The sequence below is a fragment of the Panulirus ornatus genome, chromosome 65, assembly GCF_036320965.1.
Source record: "Panulirus ornatus isolate Po-2019 chromosome 65, ASM3632096v1, whole genome shotgun sequence".
NCBI lineage: Eukaryota > Metazoa > Arthropoda > Malacostraca > Decapoda > Palinuridae > Panulirus > Panulirus ornatus.
In genome coordinates, this window is record NC_092288.1 from 13,146,551 (window position 1) to 13,170,630 (window position 24,080).

The 24,080-nt window shown below is 37.4% G+C and overlaps 1 protein-coding gene across 3 annotated transcripts in view; it reads left to right on the forward strand.

Annotated features, from left to right (window-relative positions):
- Nucleotides 1-24,080, forward strand: part of LOC139746507 (WD repeat-containing protein 26) — a 100,244-nt gene that overhangs the window by 55,571 nt on the left and 20,593 nt on the right. For 2 of the 3 annotated variants that reach the window (XM_071657816.1, XM_071657813.1), the window contains 2 exons: nt 15,354-15,477; nt 23,073-23,258. In XM_071657816.1, the coding sequence (XP_071513917.1) occupies nt 15,354-15,477; nt 23,073-23,258 (310 nt within the window). The remainder of the gene's footprint in view (nt 1-15,353; nt 15,478-23,072; nt 23,259-24,080) is intronic. The other variant, XM_071657814.1, reaches the window with a different exon arrangement.

Sequence of the window (24,080 nt, forward strand, 5' to 3'; positions counted from 1 at the left end):
ATAAATTTTGTTGGCAACCATAAAGATATTATTATAGTATACAGGAAAAGCTTTGTTACCTGGCATTTTTCAAACCTAAGCAGTTTAGGTTACTAAGACGTCATATTCATGATCTAAAGTGCTGTATTTCCTTGACTGTTTGTCAGTTTTAGACAGTAGTAAATTGTTAAAAACAGAAACTATAAATCAATTAGTATTGGTGCATTTTTTTTTAGACCATTCATTCTAGCAGTTTTAGATAAGTTCACTGGAGTTTTGTCTTAGCAATGGCTTACTTTGACTTTTATTTTGCAGCAATTCCAGTAATCAGTGAGAGTAGGCTGAAACATGCTGGATGAAATTGTGTGGATTCCAATTACTTTATTAGTTTTTGGAGATATTGCAAATTTCCTTTAAGCTGATTGCCAGATAATAAAGCTTTGTTGTTATATGCCTTTTCTTCACATGGAAGTAGTGCCTACATTAATTTTCTTAGCGTGCTGGTGAGCAGAGCTCAAATGTCTGGCTAGACTTCCATTTTGTTTTATATATCATTTAGTGAAAATCTCAAAAGATGGTTAAGTACGTATCTGATAATCTATGACAGTTGGGAGGATTTCTTTGTATGTGTTTTTTTAATAGTTATTTATGTAGTAAGCAACAGGATTGATGATATTTATATTAACTGGAGGAATGATAATTAGAATGACAATGATAGGACAATACTTTTAGTATTCTTACCATAGTAATGATAGTATCAGCATAGTAAACAGTAATTAAATTTTTGTTACAACCACTGCCATACATCAGTGGAATGCAGGCATATAGATGAAAAATATGGTTACCTGATAGATTCAAGTAGTGAAGTAAGTGTCTCCAGCTGTGTTTTATGGGTTCTCTGATGGTGAATAAGTGTAAGGGATATGATTGTGAGCTGTCTGAGGTTGATAAAAACTCAAAATGTGTGGGGTGAGGATATTGTGTGATATAACATGGTAATGTTGTGAAGGGTTGTGTGGGATGAGGGGAGTATGGAATGTAAAGGGATAATGTGAAGGATGATGGTTATATATGGTGGAGGGAGTGTGGCATGTGGGTGGGATGAAGGTAGTAAATTAGGATGGAAGTGATGATGCAAGGTTTGAGGGATTAAGGACCTGATGATTTGAGGGGAGAGGAAGAGATTCAACATAAAAGCATACAGACAAGGAGAGAGCATCATCCATGAGAAAATAGAGAGAGAGAGAGAGAGAGAGAGAGAGAGAGAGAGAGAGAGAGAGAGAGAGAGAGAGAGAGAGAGAGAGAGAGAGACTCGGAAGCTTAGTGGGGGGAAATGTGAGTGAAGGGAAGTGTAGGGGTCCCTGCCTAACCACCTAATCTGCCTACAAGTTGGGCTTGATAGTTTGAGAGGAGAGAAAGGGATTCAACACGAAATTACCCAGACAAAGAGAGAGCATCAGTCTTTATAAAAATGGAGAGAGAAAAAAGGTTATGGATGAATGAATTGTTAGAGAAATGTAGAAGGTAAGTGAGGGAAATTGTGAGTGAAGGGAAGTGTGAGTAAGAGTACCTACTTAAACTGTTTAGAGGTAGCTTTGGCAAAATTTTGCTAGAATGGCAGGGCTAGTACATACATAGTGCTTACTGCATGACTTGCATGATGAATGATAGTTTTTCTCTCTGTCGCTACACACCATACATAGTTGTCACTCTATGGTTCACCAGGAATTGACCCAACCATATATCCAGTTTTTTTTTTAATGATTTCTGTAGTAGCTGTGTGTGTGTTTCCTATTACTCTTGGTATTTTATTGAATATTTCCAACTTTTTGCTGGACTCTTGTGTATCTGCATCTGAAGTCTTTCTAGTATATTCCCAGACTTGATTAATATTCATCTTTATTGATATGCTCTTTCAGAGTATAGCACTATAGTTGATGCCTTCTGTTTTCCTTTATGTACAGGCAATCATTTATGTTTCACTTTCTTGTTTTTAGGCTGTAATGTTTGAGTTCTTTCAAGCTCTTGTGATAATTCATGTTATAGACCATCATTTTTTCTTGTGAAATGTTTCTAAATTATCTGTAACATAGGTATGTATATTTGCGTGTGTGGACGTATGTATATACATGTGTATGGAGGCGGGTTGGGCCATTTCTTTCGTCTGTTTCCTTGCGCTACCTCGCAAACACGGGAGACCAGGCAAAAAAAAAAAAAAAAAAAAAATATTTCCATTATGATTTAGGATGATACAGTGCAGCAATATTCAGTTTTGCTTCTTGTGGGTATATTAAGCTTTTTAGTAACCATTTTCTGTCTCCTCTCATGAAAGTTCTCATTACCATGGCTCCCTTTATTTGGCTTGATAGCACTCTTATTGATGGGTTCCTTAAAATCAATTTTCTCAGATAGATTTATTTGTTAACTCATATATCCCATGAATAGAGGAGAAAGAATAATTCCCATATATTCCCTGTCTGTTGTAGAAGGCAACTGATAAGGGTAGGAATGTATTTGAGTTTCTAAAAGTTGGAACAGAAGTAGGAGCCAAACAAGGAGTGCTCTTTCTCCTCAAAGACCTGGGGTGTGTGAATGTGTTTGGTTGTAAGCAAGATGAGAAGGTAGAGATAGGTGGTATGTTTGAGGAAAGGAACCTGGATGTGCTATTTCTGTGTGAGATAAAAGTCATGGTTAAGGGGGAAGAATGGTTTGAGTGTTGTAGGGGTAAAGTCAGGGGATAACATGAGATGAGGGGGAGAACTGAGGAAGGGGGTAGCACTTCTGCTGAAGGAATAGTTGTGGGAATGTGTGAAAGATTGTAAGGACATGAACATCAGAGTTATGTTGGAAAAATGAAGATAGATTGAAAGTGGTTGGTGATTGTGAGTACCCATGCATTTTAGCCACAGGAAGAATGACAGAGACAAGTGTGTTGGGAATGGCTGAGTGAATGTGTCAGCAGGTTTGATGCAAGAGATTTGGTATTAGTGATGGGAGATTTGAATGTGAAAGAGTAATGAGGCAGTTGAGTATACAGTTCAGGGACAGGGTATTCAGGAAGATGAATAAAAATGGTGAACAGCCAGTGGAGTTATGCCCTGAAAAAGGCCTGTGATTATCAATACATGATTTGAAAAGGGACATGCATAAGTATGCATGGAGTAAAAAAAGATGGGAAGTGGGCATGATTATATTGTGTGCTAATTGATAGGCATATAAAAGAGAGGATCTTGGATGTGTATGTGCTGACTGGGACATTTTTGGGGATTTCTGATTATTCCCCAAAAGTGAAGATTTGTTGAGGCTTGCAAAAAAGAGGAAATTATTTGGATGAGAAGGGAGTCGTGAATGTAAGTATGCTTAAAAAAGAACTGAGAGATATAATGTATAATGGGGATAGATAAAAGTAAGCAATGCAAGGAGAGTGAGTGAAGAATGGGAGGTGTTTAGGGAAGCAGTGCTGGCTTGTGAAAGGTGTGTGGCATATGGGAGGTAGGCGGGGAAGAAAGGGTCGTGAGTGGTGGGGTGTCAAGGTTAAGTGGCTAGTGAAAGAGAAAAGAGAGGCATATTGGCAGTAGTAGTGTGAGTTATTCACGGAAAATGCAGGAACAGATTAAGAGGAAGGTGCAAGGGCTGAAAAAGATAGATGAAATTTGGGATGAATGAGTATCAGCAAACTCCAGGGAAAGCAGGAAAATGTTTTGGAAGGAGGCTAATGGTGTAAGAAAGACAAGAGAACAGATGGGAACATCAATGAAGGTGGCAAATGAGGAAGTGATAACAGGCAGTGATGAGGTGGAGAGATGGAGTGAGTACTTTGAAGAATTGTTGATTGTGTATCAAACACAGCAGATATAGGATGCTTGAGCTGAGGAGGTATGAAAAATGAGGGAGTCATGGCAAGTGATTAGATAGAAAGAGAGGAGGTTTTTGAAGCCTTGCGTATGATGAAGTGTGGCAAGGCAGCTGGAGTGGATGGTATTGTAGTTGAATTTCTTAAGAAAAGGGGTGACTGTATTGTTAATTGGTTAGTTAGGATTTTCATTGTATGTATGGATCATAGTGAGGTGTATGAGGAGTGGCAGGATGCATGAACAGTGCCATTGGATAAAGGCAAGGGGAAGAAAATTGAGAGTTTAAATTATAAAGGTACATGTCTGTTGAGTGTACTTGCTATGTTGTATGGAAAAGTGGTGATTGAGAGGATGGTGTCATGCACAGAGCATCAGACTGGGGAGGAACAGTATGGTTTCAGGAGTAGTGGAGGATTAGTGGATCAGGTGTTTACTTTGAAGAATGTGGGTGAGAAATTCTTCAAAAACTGAAGGCTTTGTATTTGGCATCTATAGATCTGGAGAAAGCATATGATAGGCTTGATAGATATTATTTGCAGATATTACTAACATATGTTGTGGGGGAAAGCTATTAGAAGCTGTGAGAAGTTTTTATCAAGAGAGTAAGGCATATGTATGAGTAGTTAGTGATGAGGATGAGCAGTTCCAGATGATGAGTCTGTGGCAAGGGTGTGTGGAATTACCATGACTGTTTGACTTTTTATGGATGAGGTTGTGAGGGAGGTAAGTGCAAGGATCTTGGAAAGAGGGGCAGGTATGCAGTCTGCTAGGGATGTGGGGGCCATGGAAGTGAGTCAGTTGTGGTTTGCTGAGTTTAGGAGTGTGTGTGAAAGGTGAAAATTGAAATGTGAATAAGGTATCGTAATTAGTTTTAGTAGTGCAAAGAGACTGGTCATTTAGGGAATGAGTTTGATTGAAGAAGACTTTGAGGAAGTGAGTAAACTCAGACTTAGAGAGGATACCTCAGTGAGGTAGATGAAATGTGGTTAGGTTAAATGCCTCCAATGCCTGGTTTTTGTACATCACTCTCTCAAATGTTCCCTACAACTTTCCTCTCTCCTTCAACAGTTCTGTAATTCCAATTCTTAACTCATTGAACATACTTGGTATTACTGTAACATCCACTCTATCTTGGAAATCCCACATTATGGAAATAGCTAAGTCTGCCTCTAAGAAACTGGAAATCTTGTTTAGGTATCAAAATTTCTTTTCTTCCAAACTGTTCCATTTACACAAAGGAATAACCCTTCCTTGTTTGGAGTACTGCTCTCGCATTGTCATTTCACTTCCCTTTTCTATAGTTATTACTTTGGTTTTTGCTCCCAAGAACTGGCTGCTTGTGTGCCCCCACCACTAGTTAGACCACTCAATACTCGGAAAGCTGCTGCATCACATGATTACTGTGTGGCCATTGGCAACTCAAGGGGGGAGCCATTTTGATAACTTTCTGTCCCTGTGCCTCAAAGCTTAGGAACTCTCTACCCTTGCATGTCTTTCCCAATAACTATGACCTGGCACTTTTAAGACAGGTTTTTCACTTCCTCAAAATTTATAAATACTTTTCATTGTCTCTTTCTTTTTCCCTTTAATTAACCTACCCTTATTTCAGTCAAGTCTCAGCCTTGATATGGACTTTTGTCCTCCAATGTGAAAAAAGGGAAAAAATAGTCAAGAATATTGTTTGTCTCTCAATTGATTTGACCATATGTATTGTCAAATTAACTGGTTTATGCTATTTTGGTATTAGTTTAGATCATCTTTTGTGGATTGATGGTTTATACAGAATGCCATTTTGTACGTAGTTTCTGTAATGAATTAATCCGTGCTTTGTCTTAAGAACATCATCAGACTTATAGCTATTATCATCTTTGTCTTTATTAGGAAGAGATAGGATCTCATCAGGTCCTGGTGTTGAGTTCTCTTTTGAAGTTGAATGGTTGCTTCAGTTATGTCCCTTTTTATTATTTGAATATCAGTAAGGGCATGCTCATGACAGTGATTGAATATTTCTTCAAATACATTCATTCTTTTTGTGCCAAATGCTGACTTGTACTGGGAGGTTGAGTAAGGGACACAGTAAGAAGGAGGGGGAGATTGGGGAAAAGACACACCAAAGAGTCTTATCATTCTACTCAAGGGTTGTATTATCTTGTCTTTAGGGATTAGTCCTTTCATTCCTATGCACCTAACTTCAGGGATTAGTCCTTTTAGTCCTGTGCACGTACCCTGTACACCTAGGACCTGAGTCCTACACATGTACGAGATATGTGCTGATGTCCCCCACCCCATTTAAGTCTGGAGCAGCCTTGAGTTGCTGTAGATGTCATATGTCACCAACAGTAGTTATTCACCCTCAGAAATTTCATAGCTTTCAGTTGCCTTACAAACACCGCGATGGAAGGATCCTGTCAAATTGTGCACTTGACAGCTGCAAATGATACCCATGCATCTAGCAGCCTCAAACATAAACATATATCACCATGGGAAGAAATTTAATGCATTTTTCATGAAAAGTAGTGATTTAGAGCAATATATTGATGATGATTACCATGGTATTTTATTTGGGTGTCATGATGACATGTAAGTGGCAGAAACAGGCTGACAATCAGGCTTACAAACTATCATATTTCTAGGGAAACTTAAATGAATTACAGCTGTAAATAAGTTTTGTTTTTTCTTTTTTACATTTTATGTCTTGATATTATGTTGAATTAATTTTATAAGTGCTTTCTTTTGAAATTTTCAGTTTTGCAAAAAACTATAGGCTGGAGGGCATGCAAAAATTGACCAAGCTAAGGACTGAAAGGTTTAGATATATAGAAAATGGATGGGGGAGCTCATAGCAGACAACCAAATATATTGAGTGACTAAAAGTGAGGTTCATAGAAGGGTTTGAGGAAATTGAAATTAGTTTGTGAAGGCTAAGAAATACAATGAAGTGTAGGGAGTGAGGGTAGCATATGGGCCAGACTCTAGGAAAAGTCAGATGTGATTGCTTATTAAGGATGTAAATATAATGAGTGACATCAGTAGTACAAGCCATTACTTTGATTAGGTATAACTGTTAGATATGAACAGTAAGGTAATCATTCTTTCTCAGGAAATTTGGCACTCCTGTCCTTTTTGAACAACAGTTGCCAGAGTTTCTTGTATGGATTTGATCCACCCCATGAAAATAGATTGTAGTGTAGCAAGTATACCCCAAGGAGTTAGACATTCCAGTCCCTTTGCCAGCTATTGGGGTTTTGAACTCAGTTTTGGAAAATTTGTTCCTACAAAATGTGCTTCTATATCCTTGATAAATCTTATTTATTTGGGAATTGAATTGAAGATTACAATTAGATAGAAAAAATATATATATGGTGCTTAAGGTATATGGCATAAAGATCAACAGGCAAAATATCGTGAAAATGAGGAGAGCCAACAACTTAGTATAGGGAAAGTGGACTGAGTTTTAAGATCAGCTTGAGACTGTCAATAAGCTAGATTGATTCAGACTTAGTTCTGTTGAGTTAGTGTTTGTGTATTAAGTAGAATTTTGAAATTCATTAAAACCTGATAGATATAAAAGACTCGTAACATGAGTAACCTGTTTAGTACTGATCTGTTGCATATTTTCCAGACAGAGTTTAGCTTTCTTGGTAGACACTCATTCCACACACTGTTGCCATACAGTACTGCAACACTAAAACACACTTATGTGTTCTCTCAGGGATAAAACACACTTATGTGTTCTCTCAGGGATAAGGAAGGGGCAGTATGAGCGATATTAACATATTGTGCTTTATTATGCTAATAATAAGGAAACATGCCCATATCCCATCTTTCACATATTACCTTCACTCATGTGAAAAAGGGTAGTGACAAAGTAAAGTTGCTAATGAACAGGGAAATAGAGCTTTATGAGCATTATGTGGAGGAAAGGAGAGAAGTTATTGGAGGATATGTAAGAGTAAGTAGCAGGAGTTCAAGAGGAAGCTGTGAGGGCTAAATAAGGGCAAATCAGAGTTGGGTTGAGAGAGTATTAGCAAATTTCAGGGAGAATGAAAAAATGTTTTGGAAGTTGAGGTTAATAGCGTGTGGAATACAAGAGAAAAAAATAGAAGTATCAATGATGAGGCAAATGGAGAATTGGTAACAGGCAGAGATGAGATGAAGAGATGTGGTGAGTGTTCTGAAGGACTAATAAATGTTGAGTTAGATATGGGGCATTTTGAATGTATTTATGTGTGAGACAGGAGATTCATGGCAGATGGTTAGATGAAAAGAAAAGTGGTGAAAGCCTTACATAAGATGAAGTGTAGCAAAGCTACTAAAGTAGATTGGTACTTTAGTTGAATTTCCAAAGAAAGGGGCAACTCTGTTGTTGACTGGTTAGTTGGAATTTTCAACGTATGTATGAATTATAGTTTGTTGCCTGAGGGTAGGCAGAACTTCTGTTTAGTACTATTTTATAAATGTAAGGAGGACAAAAGTAAATTATTTAATTATAGACATGTAAACGTGTTGAGTGTATGCAGATGATTGTATAGGAGAGTAATGATTGAGAAGGTGGTACCATTCATGGAGCAACAGACAGGGAAGAAATTATTTAGTTTTAGAGGTGGTAGAGGATGTTTGGATTAGTTGTTTGCTTTGAAGGATTTATGTAAGCAGTAATTAAATAGACAGAAGGGCTTGTATGTGGCATTTTGGGATGTGGAGGAATCATATGATGGGCTTGTTAGCAATACTTTATGGAAGTTGCTGTGAGTATATGGTATATGGTATGGGATGAAAGCTCTTGAAGCAGTGAGGAGTATTTATCATGCAAGTAAGGTGTGTGTGTGAGAGTAAGAAGAGAGGATGGTGAGTGGTTTCAGGTGAAGGTAGCCCTGCAGCAGATTTGTATGATGCCACCATGTCTATTTAACTTTGTGGGTAGAGTAGTGAATGAGAGGGTTTTGAGGGGAGGGGAAGGTCTGCTCTCTTTCAAAGGTAGGGTAATTATGGGGGTTGAGTCAGTTAATGTTTGCTGATGACGTCGTGCTGGTAACAGATTTAAGTGTTAAACTGCTGAAGTTGATTTCTGAGTTTGGGAGAGTGTGGAAAAGGAGCAAGTTAAGAGGAAATATGAATAAAAGCAAGATTATTAGGTTTAGTGGTGAAAAAGACTGGTTAGTTGGTTTGTAGGTTTGATTGGAGAGAACTTAGAGGAAGTGAAGTGTTTTTGAGAACTGGGAGAGGACATGGCAGTGATTGGAACTTTGGAAACAGAAGTGAATCATAGCTTGGGTGAGGTTGGCAAAGATTTTTGGTGCACTTGTGTATGAGTGGCAAAAAAAAATATTCCCTATCTGTGAGGGCAAAGATGGGCATGTTTGACGGTTTGTTATTTCTGATGGTGTTGTATGCTTACAAGGCGTGGGCTCGAGATGAGGAGTAAGGAAGAGGGTGAATATGGAATGTTTGAAGACAATATGTGGTGTGAATAGTGAGCCAGCACTTCATTGGTTGTCAAGTTGCACTTTTCTGACCTAGTTAGGTGTCTTTTCTTTCTGCCTCACTTACATGTGGACTGCTGGCATCCTGTCCACAAACATATAAACATACAAACATACACACATCACTTGACAGCACTTAACTCACACAGCTCATTCTTCACGAGTCTAGATTTCTTGTGGTGAGTGGTATGTGCTAGCCCTGCCTTTCGACAAATTGGTTGGAGCAGTAGATAGAAGTAGTAGCTAGGAACATTTAATTAGGACTTTTAGGTAGAAACGTTATGCAAAAGTAGTAAGTAGGAAAATTAGGTAGTAGTAGTTAGTAGGAAAATTAGGTAGTAGTAGTTAGTAGGAACATTAGGTAGGAGCATCTCCAAACACTGTGCTAGACTGGCCCTCTGCCAGTGGCCTGTTAAGGCACTAAGGCTGAGAAGTGGTACTGGAGTTCACTAGTTATGGAGATTCTATTGCAGTGGCTACCCTCTTGAGGGAGTTCCTGAAGGGAACAGGCATCAGCGATATAGATAAATAAATATATAGAATAGGTTGATTGGGTAAGAAATGATAAAGTAAGTGAGAGGCGTGGTAAAAAGAAGAGTATGGTTGAGAGAGCTTAAGAGGATGTACTGAAGTGGTTTAGACATATGGAGAGGATGAATGAGGAGAGGTTGACAAAGAGCATGTATATGTCAGAAGTGGAGGGGACAAGGAGAAGGGGGAAGACCAAATTGGAAATGAAAAGATGGAGAGGAAAAGGTTTTGGGTGCTAGCAGCCTGAACAGGCAGGAGGATGTTGTGCAAGCACAAGATAGTGGGAATTGGAGTATTATGGTATACAGGGGATGACTTGCTCTCAGTGAATTGAACCAGAGCTTATGAAGCAGTCAAGAGGAACCACAGCTAGGTTTGTAGCACCTAGTTGTGAATGGCGAGGGTGGGGGGGATTGGTATATTATGCATAACAGCTTGATAGTGGATGTGAGTGAAATAGGCCATATTTGCATATGTTCGTGACATGGCTTCATTAATGCAGAAAGTGGCAAAAAGATTTGAAAAAAAGAACAACATAACTGATCATTACAAAATTTTGTATTATTTTTGTCAGAGTACAAGATACAGCCAGTTACAATCAAGGAAATTAAATTCAAGGATTTATTACCCTCTGACTAGAGGATGTGATTTTTCAAAGATTAGTGAACTTAAGGCAAGCCTTTATTTTGTCTAGAGTATAGGATGCAGCAAATGAATGAAAAGGAAATTAATGCATGAGCTTCATTACTCTGATGAAAGGTGACTTAGTTGTTACAAGACTAAGCTTAAAGACCTGACATAAAATGTCTCGTGCATCAGCTAAGTAGGGCCTTCCTCTTGACAAGGACGCTCTGGTGGACTAGATTTGCCTTAGGTGGTTATCTTAGGTTAATCACTCACAGCAGACTGCCAGTTAAACAGTAGTACCTTAACTGGGCCACAAAAAGTATCTTTTTATACCATTACTTTCAATAGACTAACATGAAACATTATAGATATTGTGTGAATAGAAAAGAATCATCTTTCCACCTCCAATTTGGTCTCCCACTTCTCCTCGTTCCCTCCACCTCCGACACATATATCCTCTTGGTCAATCATTCCTCACTCATTCTCTCCATGTGCCCAAACCATTTCAAAACACCCTCTTCTGCTCTCTCAACCACATTCTTTTTATTTCCACACATCTCTCTTACCCTTATGTTACTTACTCGATCAAACCACCTCACACCACACATTGTCCTCAAACATCTCATTTCCAGCACAGCCATCCTCCTGCGCACAACTCTATCCATAGCCCACGCCTCGCAACCATACAACATTGTTGGAACCACTATTCCTTCAAACAAACCCATTTTTGCTTTCCGAGATAATGTTCTCGACTTCCACACATTCTTCAAGGCTCCCAGGATTTTCGCCCCCTCCCCCACCCTATGATCCACTTCCGCTTCCATGGTTCCATCCGCTGCCAGATCCACTTCCAGATATCTAAAACACTTTACTTCCTCCAGTTTTTCTCCATTCAAACTTACCTCCCAATTGACTTGACCCTCAACCCTACTGTACCTAATAACCTTGCTCTTATTCACATTTACTCTTAACTTTCTTCTTTCACACACTTTACCAAACTCAGTCACCAGCTTCTGCAGTTTCTCACATGAATCAGCCACCAGCGCTGTATCATCAGCGAACAACAACTGACTCACTTCCCAGGCTCTCTCATCCACAACAGACTTCATACTTCCCCCTCTTTCCAAAACTCATGAAAAAGATTTTGTGTAATCGGGGCCTGAACATGCAGGAGGGTGAAAGAAGGGCAAGGAATATAGAGTGAATTGGATCGATGTGGTATACCGGGGTTGACGTGCTGTCAGTGGATTGAATCAGGGCATGTGAAGCGTCTGGGGTAAACCATGGAAAGCTGTGTAGGTATGTATATTTGCGTGTGTGGACGTGTATGTATATACATGTGTATGGGGGTGGGTTGGGCCATTTCTTTCGTCTGTTTCCTTGCGCTACCTTGCAAATGCGGGAGACAGCGGCAATAAAAGAAAAAAAAAAAAGAAGAAAAGAATCAGTGTAATGTGACAAAGATTGTACCTGAATGTAATGTGCTACAGGGAAAGGATTACATCCTAAGAATTATTGATACTGTAAGAGAGAAGGAGGAGGGAAGACCAGTTTACAACTTAGTGTTTCTGAATCTGTTTAACAATGTTGATATTAACACATTTGCACAGCAGAAGGTGAACCCTCCCTGTACCTATTTGGTGAACAAGGCATATCCATCAGCTGCATGTAAATGTTTATGGTGGTCATAAATTTGCGATGCTCTTTATGGTTTTACTTTTTTTTCACCATGCATTTGTTCATAAATGTTTACATACATGTTATACTATTGTGAAAAGATTTTGTTGAGATGTGTACTCTCACTGGCATATAAATGTTTATGGCAGTTATTGATTTGTGATGCTTTGTCTGTCATACATTTTTTTATACATGATTTATTCTTAACCCTTGAAACTGAATTTTCTTTTCCAACTTTTCAAATTTTTAAAAATAGATTTGATTGAACTTTACAATTTCAGAGATATTTATATAACAATGAAAAAAATCAGGAGTTTGTTTCCTTCAGTACTTTTACATTGATAATGTGTAGAATTTTGTAGATGTTTCACTTCAGTGCGCAAAAAAGTGCAGGATTGAGGCCTGAGTGTCAAGGGAGTTGCCAATGCCCATGTTTTATTGTTTATTTTATGTACACTGAAAAACTAATTACTGGTAATCATTATGCTTCATCCTGTATATTAACTCTTTCTTTTCTATCATCACTGTGATTCACTGATAATTTTTTCTTAAGAGTAAATATGACAAATGCAATTTTGTTAAGGTGAGGCTGGTACTGGCAGTGCTGTCTCCACTCTTATAAAGAAACTTCCTGCCTCATTTTGGTTAACTCCCATTGCTGAAATAGTCTTTGTCCATTAGATCATTCTCTCTGAGAATCCAAAGACAAATCATTGTCAAATAATTGAGGATCACCTATTTGGTTCTCTAAATTTAGCTAAAAGCTGCCCAGTTTCCTTCCTATAAATATTTTGACAGTATCCTCTCGCTGGGATGGCTAACTGTGTGGAGACATCATCTTGAATTGCCACCTCAGTTACCACCCAGAATTGGCTTGTGGCCTTGAAATTAAGGTGCAGAACTTGATGCATGAATATCTTCAGGAGATATTTAGGGGTTAAATGATTACTTTGTAACATGATATACTCCAAATAGTGAATATTTTACTACATGACCGATACAAAACAGTTACCGATAGTTGTTGTTAGAGTGCATTGTGGGTTCTAGCTGAATTCAAGATGCTAGATAATGTGCGAGAAAGATTGGTGTATGTTTCAAACAATAACATACACCCATAGACCCAAAATTAGATACTGTAGACTGAAAGATAGATCTTTAGTGAATTTTTAATGATTTGGACTCATAATGTATTTAGTATCACTAGCACAAATATTGTGGAGGGCATTCACTGAGACTTCCATGTACTAGAATATAAAGAGTTTTGATTAAATGAATGGACAACAATCAAAGTGATTGCTTTCGCAGGAGCTAAAGCAAAAAATGAGTTTGAAAAGATGTGACAAATACATCAGTAGTGATATAGTAGTGGATGACTAGAATAAATCCATGAAGAAATAGTGAAAGCAGAGAATATGAAAATCTTAAAAAATCATGCTAGCACAAGCAATTTAAGAGAAATTTTGCCATGGGTATAGAACTCCCTCTTTGTTACAGACAGTAGAAAAAGTAAATCACATCTGCACGTACAGCATACAGTATACCCACGATTTAATGGACTAATTTGGGAGAGTGGTGTTAATGACAAAAGTCCATTAAATCGAGAATGTAACGTATGGGCCATTTTTTATACAATATATAGTAATACACTGTACAGTTCTCACACTTTCCTTTAACTCCTTTCCTTTTAACTCCTTTTCCTTTAACTCCTTTCCTTTCCTTTAACAAGTATATCCAACAGAATCAAAAACAAGTGCGATATGAAATGTGCATGGTGCGGCATATGAGATTTCTTATATTTTTATTTTTCAAATTATTGATTAATGTATTATTATTTGCCTGGTCCATTAAATCTAAAATCCATTAAATCGGGTCTGTAAAATCGAGGGTTTACTGTATTGGTTTCAGTCAGTTTTCCTCTTTTCCATTACATTCAAATTGTTTCAAGTGAAGGTGGAGCTGCATCAAGAATGTTTGTCACCATGGTTGTTTAATCTGTTCATGAATGGGATGGCGAGGAAGATTAACGCAGAAGTCTTTGAGTGTTGGGCAGATCTATTATATGCTTGGAGTAGGGGTACCTTTGAGTTGAGTCATTTGCTCTTTGCAGATAGCATGGTTCTAGTAGCATACTTGGCGAAGAAACCCAGAAAGGTTGTGTCCAAATTTGGAAGAGTATATGAAAGAGGAAGTTGAAAAATTTCTGAATGAAAGTAAGATAGTGACATGCTGTGGGAGGATGAGTCAGGATGGATTGAGTGTGAGTGTGAATAGGGAGAGCCAGGAATAAGTGGAGTGCTTTAGGTACCTGGGGGTAGACGCAGCAGTGGATAGCACAATGGGAGCTGAAGTAAATTGTAGGGTTAGAGATGGGGCAGATGTCGTGGATGCATTGATGAATATTTTTGAAGATCCAGTAATCATGATAATGCTGTATGAATGTGTTTTGGGCCCTGAATACAGAACAGTGTGTTGAAAATGAAATATCTAGGGACATAATATTACATGAGAAGTTTTGATCGTGTAAGGAATGGCAGTGTTAGTTCAGTGCGTGTTAGTAAGTAAAGTGTGATTGAGAGAGCTGACCATAAGGTATTGAAATGGTTTGGACAGATAAAGAAGATAAGTGAAAAGTTTGACAAAGAGGACGTTCATGGAAGAATTGGAGGGAGTAAGATCTAGGAGGATATGGAAAGATGGAGTGAAAGATGCTTAGAGGTATCAGAGCCTGAAATTTCAGAATGATAAGTGTATATAGGTTAGAAGAAATTGGAACAGTGTGATATTTCAATGATATTTCAATGGGCTGACTAGGGAATATTAAATGGTAAGGAAAGATCACAGAACTGGTCAGAGAGGTTTGGCTGTTGATGATGGGCTTTGGGTGTGGTGCATTATGCATGGTAGCTACAAATTAGACATGAGGGAGTGAGGCCAGTTGTTCTGTCAGTATGCTACTACATTCTTATGATTAGGTGAGGCCATTTGTTTTGTCTGTATGGGGCATTACTGAAGTGGGAAATGGCAAGTAAGATGAAAAAATCCAGCAATCAGAATTTTGTAAATACTTTTATTTTCTACAGTATTTTACAGATTTTCAAATTTATGAGGTTATTTATTGCCTAAGCTTGTAAAAAGTTGCTGTTGGTTTAGATTGGATATTTTTTCTCCATGAGAATATTTTTAAGTGCAAAAATCATTGCAGACTTGAAACCTTAATTCTTCAAGCAGTGGAGCAGCAGCGTACCCAGTGTGCCTACCACAACACTCGCAGTGATAGTCAGGTGAGTAGACGAGGTGATGCCGACAACACTCAACGTTATGCCAAGGTCAGTAGAAGAAGCTCACTGGCTTTCTAACATCTGTTTGCGACACCATTCCTTAAAAATGGTTAAGCTTTGTATTTTTTTAATAATGACAGGGTAGCAGTTAGTTTCACTTATTTTTATTTGACATTTTTCATAGTAAGATAGACTAACTAATATGGGGTCTTGAGATGCTTATCAGGTGTGTTAGTTTGTGCCTGGCATTTAATTTTCTTTGAAAAGCTTCTTGAAACTTCCAAGAAATGATACTAGAAAAATTTTCCAAGATTTAGGTTAATATAGATTTTATTTTAGGATTTTTCTTTTGTATCTCTTTAATATCAGTATCCTGCATCATTTCTCCACATGGCCTTATTTGACTGATCTTTTACGTTTACTCTTTTGTACAAATTTTCATATCCAGTAAACCTTATAGAAATTTCACATGGATGTGATCAGTTATATGTGCATGCATCTTGATTAACAAAGGCTGTCTTTAACAAAATTCCCCAGATGTGAATAGAGAGAAACAATCCGCTGGGACAATTTGCCAAAACAGCTGATAGATTTTTAAAGATTTTCTTGGTCAGAACTATCATAGTCCTCCTAAGATGAGTAAGAAGCATCCTCCATCTAGTAGTTGTGTCAGTGATAAGAAAAACCAAAGAAATACTGTAATTTTTGACATGAAACTGAATGTGTTAATGTAGTATGATAGTGGATGAAGTGCTTTACATTGTAATTTTGTACATTGATGAACATTATATATGTTCATTTATTAACATTTACAATGGACAGTATTTTTGTTTCCCTTTATGTAAAATTAATTTTTAAATGGGTTTCCTTGATATTCGTACATATTGGTGAAGATTCTCTCCTTGTTTGTGTTGGAAGTCATTAGAGAAACAGGTATTGAGGCACAAAATTTAAATTTAAGAATGGTTTTTCAGGAATGAAACCCACTGGTGAATTGAGGGTTTGGTGTAGTCACTTGTGATTTGTTTCTGTGAACCTAAGTGAAACTGGAACCACAGAAATGATAGTTAAAGAGAAAATGGCTTTTCATTCAACCTAAAATTATATAAAACAGAGCAGAATTTCCTGCATTTTTGTCTTTAGGTTGTACAACTCCATCCTAGAACAAAGCAGATTTTGTAATGAGCTGAGTCATGTAGAAAACACGATAGGATACTGATGTAGAAGCCCATATCTTAGATTACAGTTAAATGAGTTGGTTTGAATAATTAGTTTTACCAACTAATTAATATTTCAAAATCAAACCCCCTTTTAGATACTGCACTTGTTTCTTTAGAATGAAGATTTTTTTATGGGGCAGTTTGATGAAATTAGTAATTTAGGCGTATAACTATGTATTGCATATTTTTTATGGAATATAGTCATTTGTTTCCACAAATGAGTCTTTGTGTTTACTACATGTTTATAGAGATTTTATGTTGCATGTTTTCTTTATAAGTATTGGATACTACTCTGAACTTTTGCATGAATGATCCCAAGGATAAGAATGAGTGTTTGTAAAAGGCTGATTTGTGCATCTATGTGGCTGCATATTCAGTACATGGCTGCTAAACTTCATTTTTAGTTATGAAGGTCTGAAATTCTGTGTAAGTTATCTTTAGGCTAGTTGCTGTATTTATGGAGATGGTGCCCAATTGTATTCATATATAGGTTTTTATACATATTGCAGACTATAGTCTTTTGATCAGTTAAGTATTTTGTCCGGACTTGGTGTGAGTGATAAACTTTTCAGTCCCTAACATAGGAAATGGAGCCAAATTATGCATAGGATTTAATCCACATGTATGTCCCAAATTAGTTTCCTGTTAGCAGCAGTGCTCCCTTGTGATGGATTTAGATATATTTGATGAGATTTTGGATATCACTGGTTACAACCTTAAGGTCAGAGATGGAGCCAAATTTCTTAGCCTTATGGCTTGGATGTGAACTCCTCAAACTTTAGCACTATAATTTTCTATGTAACTTTTGTATACAGGTTTGAAAACTTGCCTGGTTGCAAATTTCTAATCACTCAGTTGTCCATATTAGATGTTTGATATTCTCACTGAGGTTATCCATTTCAGTTTTCTTCAGTAAGGACAAAATGGAACTGAGTCATTAATATGTATGTCAGGTTGCTCTTGCATCCCAAACTTGAATTTCTGTAAATTAACTTTACTGAATTGTGTTAATGATCAAAACATGATATACTGTAGTGCACTTCACTGATATAGAGTTCAGATTGAAGCCAACTCCCTCATCCAGACTTCTCACCATGTGAACATTTCTACCTTAGATATTTTGTTATTTTCTGTGTAAATGTTAGTTGTATCAGTTAGATATTTTGCATGGATGGTCTCTAGGGTAAAGACTGGTGCATGTTTGAATGTGGAGTTCAGTCTTGCATATGTTCATTTGTTGTTATATGTCATAAAGTTTAGTTTTCTCTAACAACTTTGTTAAATCACATAAACTGGTTAGAAATGAGTAAAATCATTCATCACTTTTCTGTTTTTATGTGTTTACCAGAATTTTGGTTCTGTTTGTTAACTTGCCATGTCCTGAGAGTAATTACTGTTACTTAGTTGGTATTGGAATCATTAAAAAAAAAAAGCTTACTGTAGGAAACTGGGTATCCCAACAATTTGCTAGCTTGTGAGATGTGGACCCCAGTACTGTTGAATTAATTCCTACAAAAGGTGCATGTTTGTTTATATTTAATTCACCACATGGAAATGGGAGTAGGTTCAGTGATAATGGACACAAACATGGATAGCTTTTCTTAACAGATAAGTTTGAAAGGCAGACAGGTAAGTCTTTATTTAAAGAATATGGCAGTTGTTATGATTATTGTGAGTAGTGCATTCTCCATATACAGTGTGTGTGTGTGTGTGTGTGTGTATGTGTGTGTGTGTGTGTGTCCCATATTGTGCTCTGCAAGGTTTCGGCTAATTTCATTGTTAAGTGGGACAACAAAATGATCCAGGACAATAAATGTAAGATGAATGAAATATGGGCACAAAAATTTGAAAACAAATTACACTACATTTTCATTAGAAAGGAATATTAATGTCATCCACATCAAAATTCAGAAATGAATTTACATACTTATTATATCTTATAGAGAATATTCATTGAAATTAGACAGATATGGAATTATGGGCACTGCAGCACATTTGATTAGATTTTGCATGGTAACAAGAAGAAATAATGGTGATATATAATCTAAACTCCTATTATTGCACTCTCATGCATTCTCCATTATTGCACACATATCCTCTCTCATCTCTCTTCCCTGTAAATTTACTGGAATGACTCCAGACACTTGATATGTATGGCTGCAGGGAGTGTAAGCAAAAGGAGAATGTGTTTAGTTGTGTATGAATTAGGGTGCTTGCAGAAGACAGCTTGAGTCACATTATAGGATGGTGAGATATTGGATATTAGATGTAGATGTATACATATCAGGAACAGGAACAGTGCTGGGTGAAAATAATGTGCAATTGCTCTTTTACAGTAACATCCAGTTTAATTCATCATGTTGAAACTATAAGCCATTTCTTTGAATAAAGCAGGTTGACTTGTGAAGTTTCTTCTTTCATTGATTTGCTTATTGCCTGTCACTTGCATTGTTAGATGCATATTTCTTGTCTTTTCTGGCTTTTATTTCCCCTTCAAACTTCAGTTTGCTTCTGTACATTCCATAGCTTAACCATCTATATATTGAAAATCTTTCATTCCATATAATATCTTATGGTTATGCACCATAACACGTTCCTCTTTATCCTACTTAGTGATTATGATTTCTCCCAATTTCAGTTAACATATTTCTTTGAACTACGAAGACCATTGTATTTGGTATGCAAGGATGCATGGTGAAGTGAAAAAGTTCAGCTGACTGTAAGATTTTTCTGCATGAAACTTGGAGAATAAGAGGACCAAAGAATGATGAATCAGATCCTGTTTTAGTATTATGTTACTTTGATCAGTCAAAATAGTTGCTTTCTCATCCATGTTATATGCTGGTGGCAGCATGATTTGCTGTACACTGCATGCAGGGTGCACTTTATGGAGAGCTAACTGTATATACTGCTCTTTTTTAATGAATTTATGAGATTTGGTCAGCCTTCTAGATTTGAAAGAAAAGGCAGTGTGTACCAAGTTAATTTTACGGGATAAGATTCAACATAAACCTTTTAACAATGCTGGTAGATTTCAGGGCATGCTTCAAAGTGACTGATTACCCGATGGAATATTAAAGTCCTTATATCGTTTTTCCGTTAACTTTTCAAATTAACGACCTTTTTTTTCATACTCGTTCTCTATTTCCTTTATGGTTGAGGTAGCATCCAAAACAAATTACTAAGCCTTAGAGGAATAAAGATTCTCATTTGACCCTTTCATCAGTTCCTCCTTTTGGAAAGAAATACAGGAGGGGAGAATTTCCAACCCTCTACTCCCACACCTAGTCACGTTTTATTACACTCATGGGATATGTGACTAATTTTTTGAAAAAAAGATGCTTCCAGTAATCAGTTTCCATTACACTAAGCTGCCAATATCTATGTGTATTCATGGAGAATTTCAGAGTAAAGGAAAGTAACATAAGATTTGTGTGAGAGAGGTGGGTCACACCATAAGAAATATCTGGGTAACCCTTATTGTCACAAAGGATATCACAGACTAGGGAAAAAATTCATCTGAATGAATCTGAATGTGCAGCATATGTGTTAAAGAATGATGTGTTTGAGAGTCTGCATTTTTTCAAACTTGATGGTAGGAGCAAGATGTAGAAAACTCATTTTATGCATTTTTGAAATCAACTGTTCTTTGGTATCCACAAAAAAGTAATGACATTTGGGAGGATATTGATTGAGAGGATGAAGGCATGTACAGAGCATCAGATTGGGGAAGAGCAGTGTGGTTTCAGAAGTGGTAGAGGATGTGTGGATCAGGTGTTTGCTTTGAAGAATGTATGTGAGAAATACTTAGAAAAGCAAATGGATTTGTATGTAGCATTTATGGATCTGGAGAAGGCATATGATAGAGTTGATAGAGATGCTCTGTGGAAGGTATTAAGAATATATGGTGTGGGAGGCAAGTTGTTAGAAGCAGTGAAAAGTTTTTATCGAGGATGTAAGGCATGTGTACGTGTAGGAAGAGAGGAAAGTGATTGGTTCTCAGTGAATGTAGGTTTGCGGCAGGGGTGTGTGATGTCTCCATGGTTGTTTAATTTGTTTATGGATGGGGTTGTTAGGGAGGTGAATGCAAGAGTTTTGGAAAGAGGGGCAAGTATGAAGTCTGTTGGGGATGAGAGAGCTTGGGAAGTGAGTCAGTTGTTGTTCGCTGATGATACAGCGCTGGTGGCTGATTCATGTGAGAAACTGCAGAAGCTGGTGACTGAGTTTGGTAAAGTGTGTGAAAGAAGAAAGTTAAGAGTAAATGTGAATAAGAGCAAGGTTATTAGGTACAGTAGGGTTGAGGGTCAAGTTAATTGGGAGGTGAGTTTGAATGGAGGAAAACTGGAGGAAGTGAAGTGTTTTAGATATCTGGGAGTGGATCTGTCAGCGGATGGAACCATGGAAGCGGAAGTGGATCATAGGGTGGGGGAGGGGGCGAAAATTCTGGGAGCCTTGAAGAATGTGTGGAAGTCGAGAACATTATCTCAGAAAGCGAAGATGGGTATGTTTGAAGGAATAGTGGTTCCAACAATGTTGTATGGTTGCGAGGCATGGGCTATGGATAGAGTTGTGCGCAAGAGGATGGATGTGCTGGAAATGAGATGTTTGAGGACAATGTGTGGTGTGAGGTGGTTTGATCGAGTAAGTAACGTAAGGGTAAGAGAGATGTGTGGAAATAAAAAGAGCGTGGTTGAGAGAGCAGAAGAGGGTGTTTTGAAATGGTTTGGGCACATGGAGAGAATGAGTGAGGAAAGATTGACCAAGAGGATATATGTGTCGGAGGTAGAGGGAACGAGGAGAAGAGGGAGACCAAATTGGAGGTGGAAAGATGGAGTGAAAAAGATTTTGTGTGATCGGGGCCTGAACATGCAGGAGGGTGAAAGGTGGGCAAGGAATAGAGTGAATTGGAGCGATGTGGTATACCGGGGTTGACGTGCTGTCAGTGGATTGAATCAAGGCATGTGAAGCGTCTGGGGTAAACCATGGAAAGCTGTGTAGGTATGTATATTTGCGTGTGGGGATGTATGTATATACATGTGTATGGGGGTGGTTTGGGCCATTTCTTTCGTCTGTTTCCTTGCGCTACCTCGCAAACGCAGGAGACAGCAAAAAAAAAAAAAAAAAAAAAAAAAAAAAATTGTGTTAATGTGGGTGGTGTAAATAAAGAATAGTTTGGAAAATTATTTTGATTTATACTGATGCCTCATTGCTTGAAATAACAGTTTTGATCTCTCTTTTTACCCATCTTTGAATTATTTAGTTTGAGAACTGTTTCTTTCTCATTGATATGGAAACTATTACATACTGCAATTTACAATATATTTTTTTTACACAGCACAGAACTAATCCAATACTCTTGTTTTTCAGCTGTTTTAATGTCACTCATTATTATCATCATTATCATTATTCTTTCTTTTCTTTCATACTATTCCCCATTTCCCACGTTAGCAAGGTAGCGTTAAGAACAGAGGACTGGGCCTTTGAGGGAATATCATTATCATTATTACTGTTATTATTATCATTGTATGAGGATTTGTATATTTATGATCTGGAGAAAGCATATGATAGGGTTGATGGAGATGCTTTATAGAAGATGTTACAAATATATGATATGGAGGGAAAGCTATTAGAGGCAGTGAAGAGTTTTTCTCAAAAATAAGGCATGTGTGCAAGTCAGAGGAGAGGAGGTTAAATGGTCCAGATGAAGTTGAATGTGCAGCAAAGGTATTTGATGTCACTATAGCTATTTAATATATCTATGTTTAGAGTGATGAGGGAGGTGAAGGCTAGGGTTTTGAAGTTTTTTTTTTTTTTTTTTGTGTGTGTGTGTGTGTGTGTGTGTGTGTGTGTGTGTGTGTGTGTGTGTGTGTGTGTGTGTGTGTGCACACGCATGCATGGCATTGGAAGTGTCAGTTGCTGTTTGCTGTTGACACTGCTGTGGTGTGGTGTCACACTTGAGTGAGAAACTGCAGAAGCTAGTGTCTGAGTTAAGAAGAGTGTTTGAAAAAAGAAAGTTGAACTAATGTAAATGGTTGAAGTATGATTATGATTGAAGAAAACCTAGAGAAAGTGGAATGCTTCCCATACCTGGGAGTGGACATTATATTAATGGTTATGAGTTAAAGACTGTATGTGGATAGATTATAAAGTATTAGCTGATGAATTCTTGTATGTTGCTGCATTTGATGCATGCATGTAATGTGGCTAATTGTGTTCTCATGTACTTAATGAGGTGGATCAGGTGCTTAAAGCCTTGGTCTCCAAGTATGCTGGTAGTTGAGAGGTATAACAGAATCTTTGAAACACTGTACTTATTGAGTAGAATTTTTCAGTTATTCTAATAATAAGATTTTGTGTAAGTTAAGAGTAGACTCTTCAGTTTATTTGAAAAACATACTTCAAAGGTATATAAATTTTAAACAGGTTCTCGGCTCAGGAGGGTCATTACTAATGGATCACTCCTGCTCGCGCAATGCCTTCCCAGGAACTACCGTCCAGATCCTTTCAGACCATTGTGATGAGGTCTGGATAGCTCGTTTCAGTCCTGATGGAAGTAAATTAGCTACAGGATCTAAGGACTCCACTGTTATAATCTGGGATGTTGATCCTGTAAGTGTATTTTGGCTGCTTTTTCTTGAAATATTGGTATCATGCTGTTGATTACGAAAATGCTGTGATTAAAGTTTTACCATCTTTATATTACTCTCAATAACATATTGCTGTTGTAGTACTATAGTGAAACCTTTCTTGTACATTTCTAGTAATGAAATGAAAATTGCAGAGAAGTACAAACCTCTGAAAATTGGTGCCAGTTCAAATAAAGTTTAAGATACTTCCAACTTGTAGCAAAGCAAGCAGTAAAGTTGAAGAAATTTAAAACAAAATTCATTCAAATTGCTGATACATGTTTAGAGTGACTCTGCATCATTGTTTTATGTGCACTGTTCCTTGCTAATTTCCAAGAAATGTCCAAGTTGGTATTCAAATGAATACTTAAACCTCATTTTTTTATTATGTGCCTTTTGATAGTGATAAACAGCATACTCCTAAACTATCTTGACATCAGTATCATTGGAATTATACCTAGTGCATCACATTTTGTCCGAAGTGGTGCAGTCATATCGAGTTGTAGCAGCCTCATAACAATCCATTATATGAAATGTAAAAAGAGAAATAACAGTAAAGAGCCACGTGAAATTACCAAATAATGGGAATACATAGATAGAATTATACTTACTCTCATTAGATTTCTTCATCTCCTTTCCCATTTATAGACCATGGTTCAAATGAATGCATGCATCCCTTAGAGAATTAAACATGCAAGATTGAAGTTTTCAACCCTGCCCAGTTCAAAGGACACACTTATTGCCTTGCTAGATTAAAGAAATGAAATATATAGATCAGGGCAAAACTCGAAGATTCATATCCTTA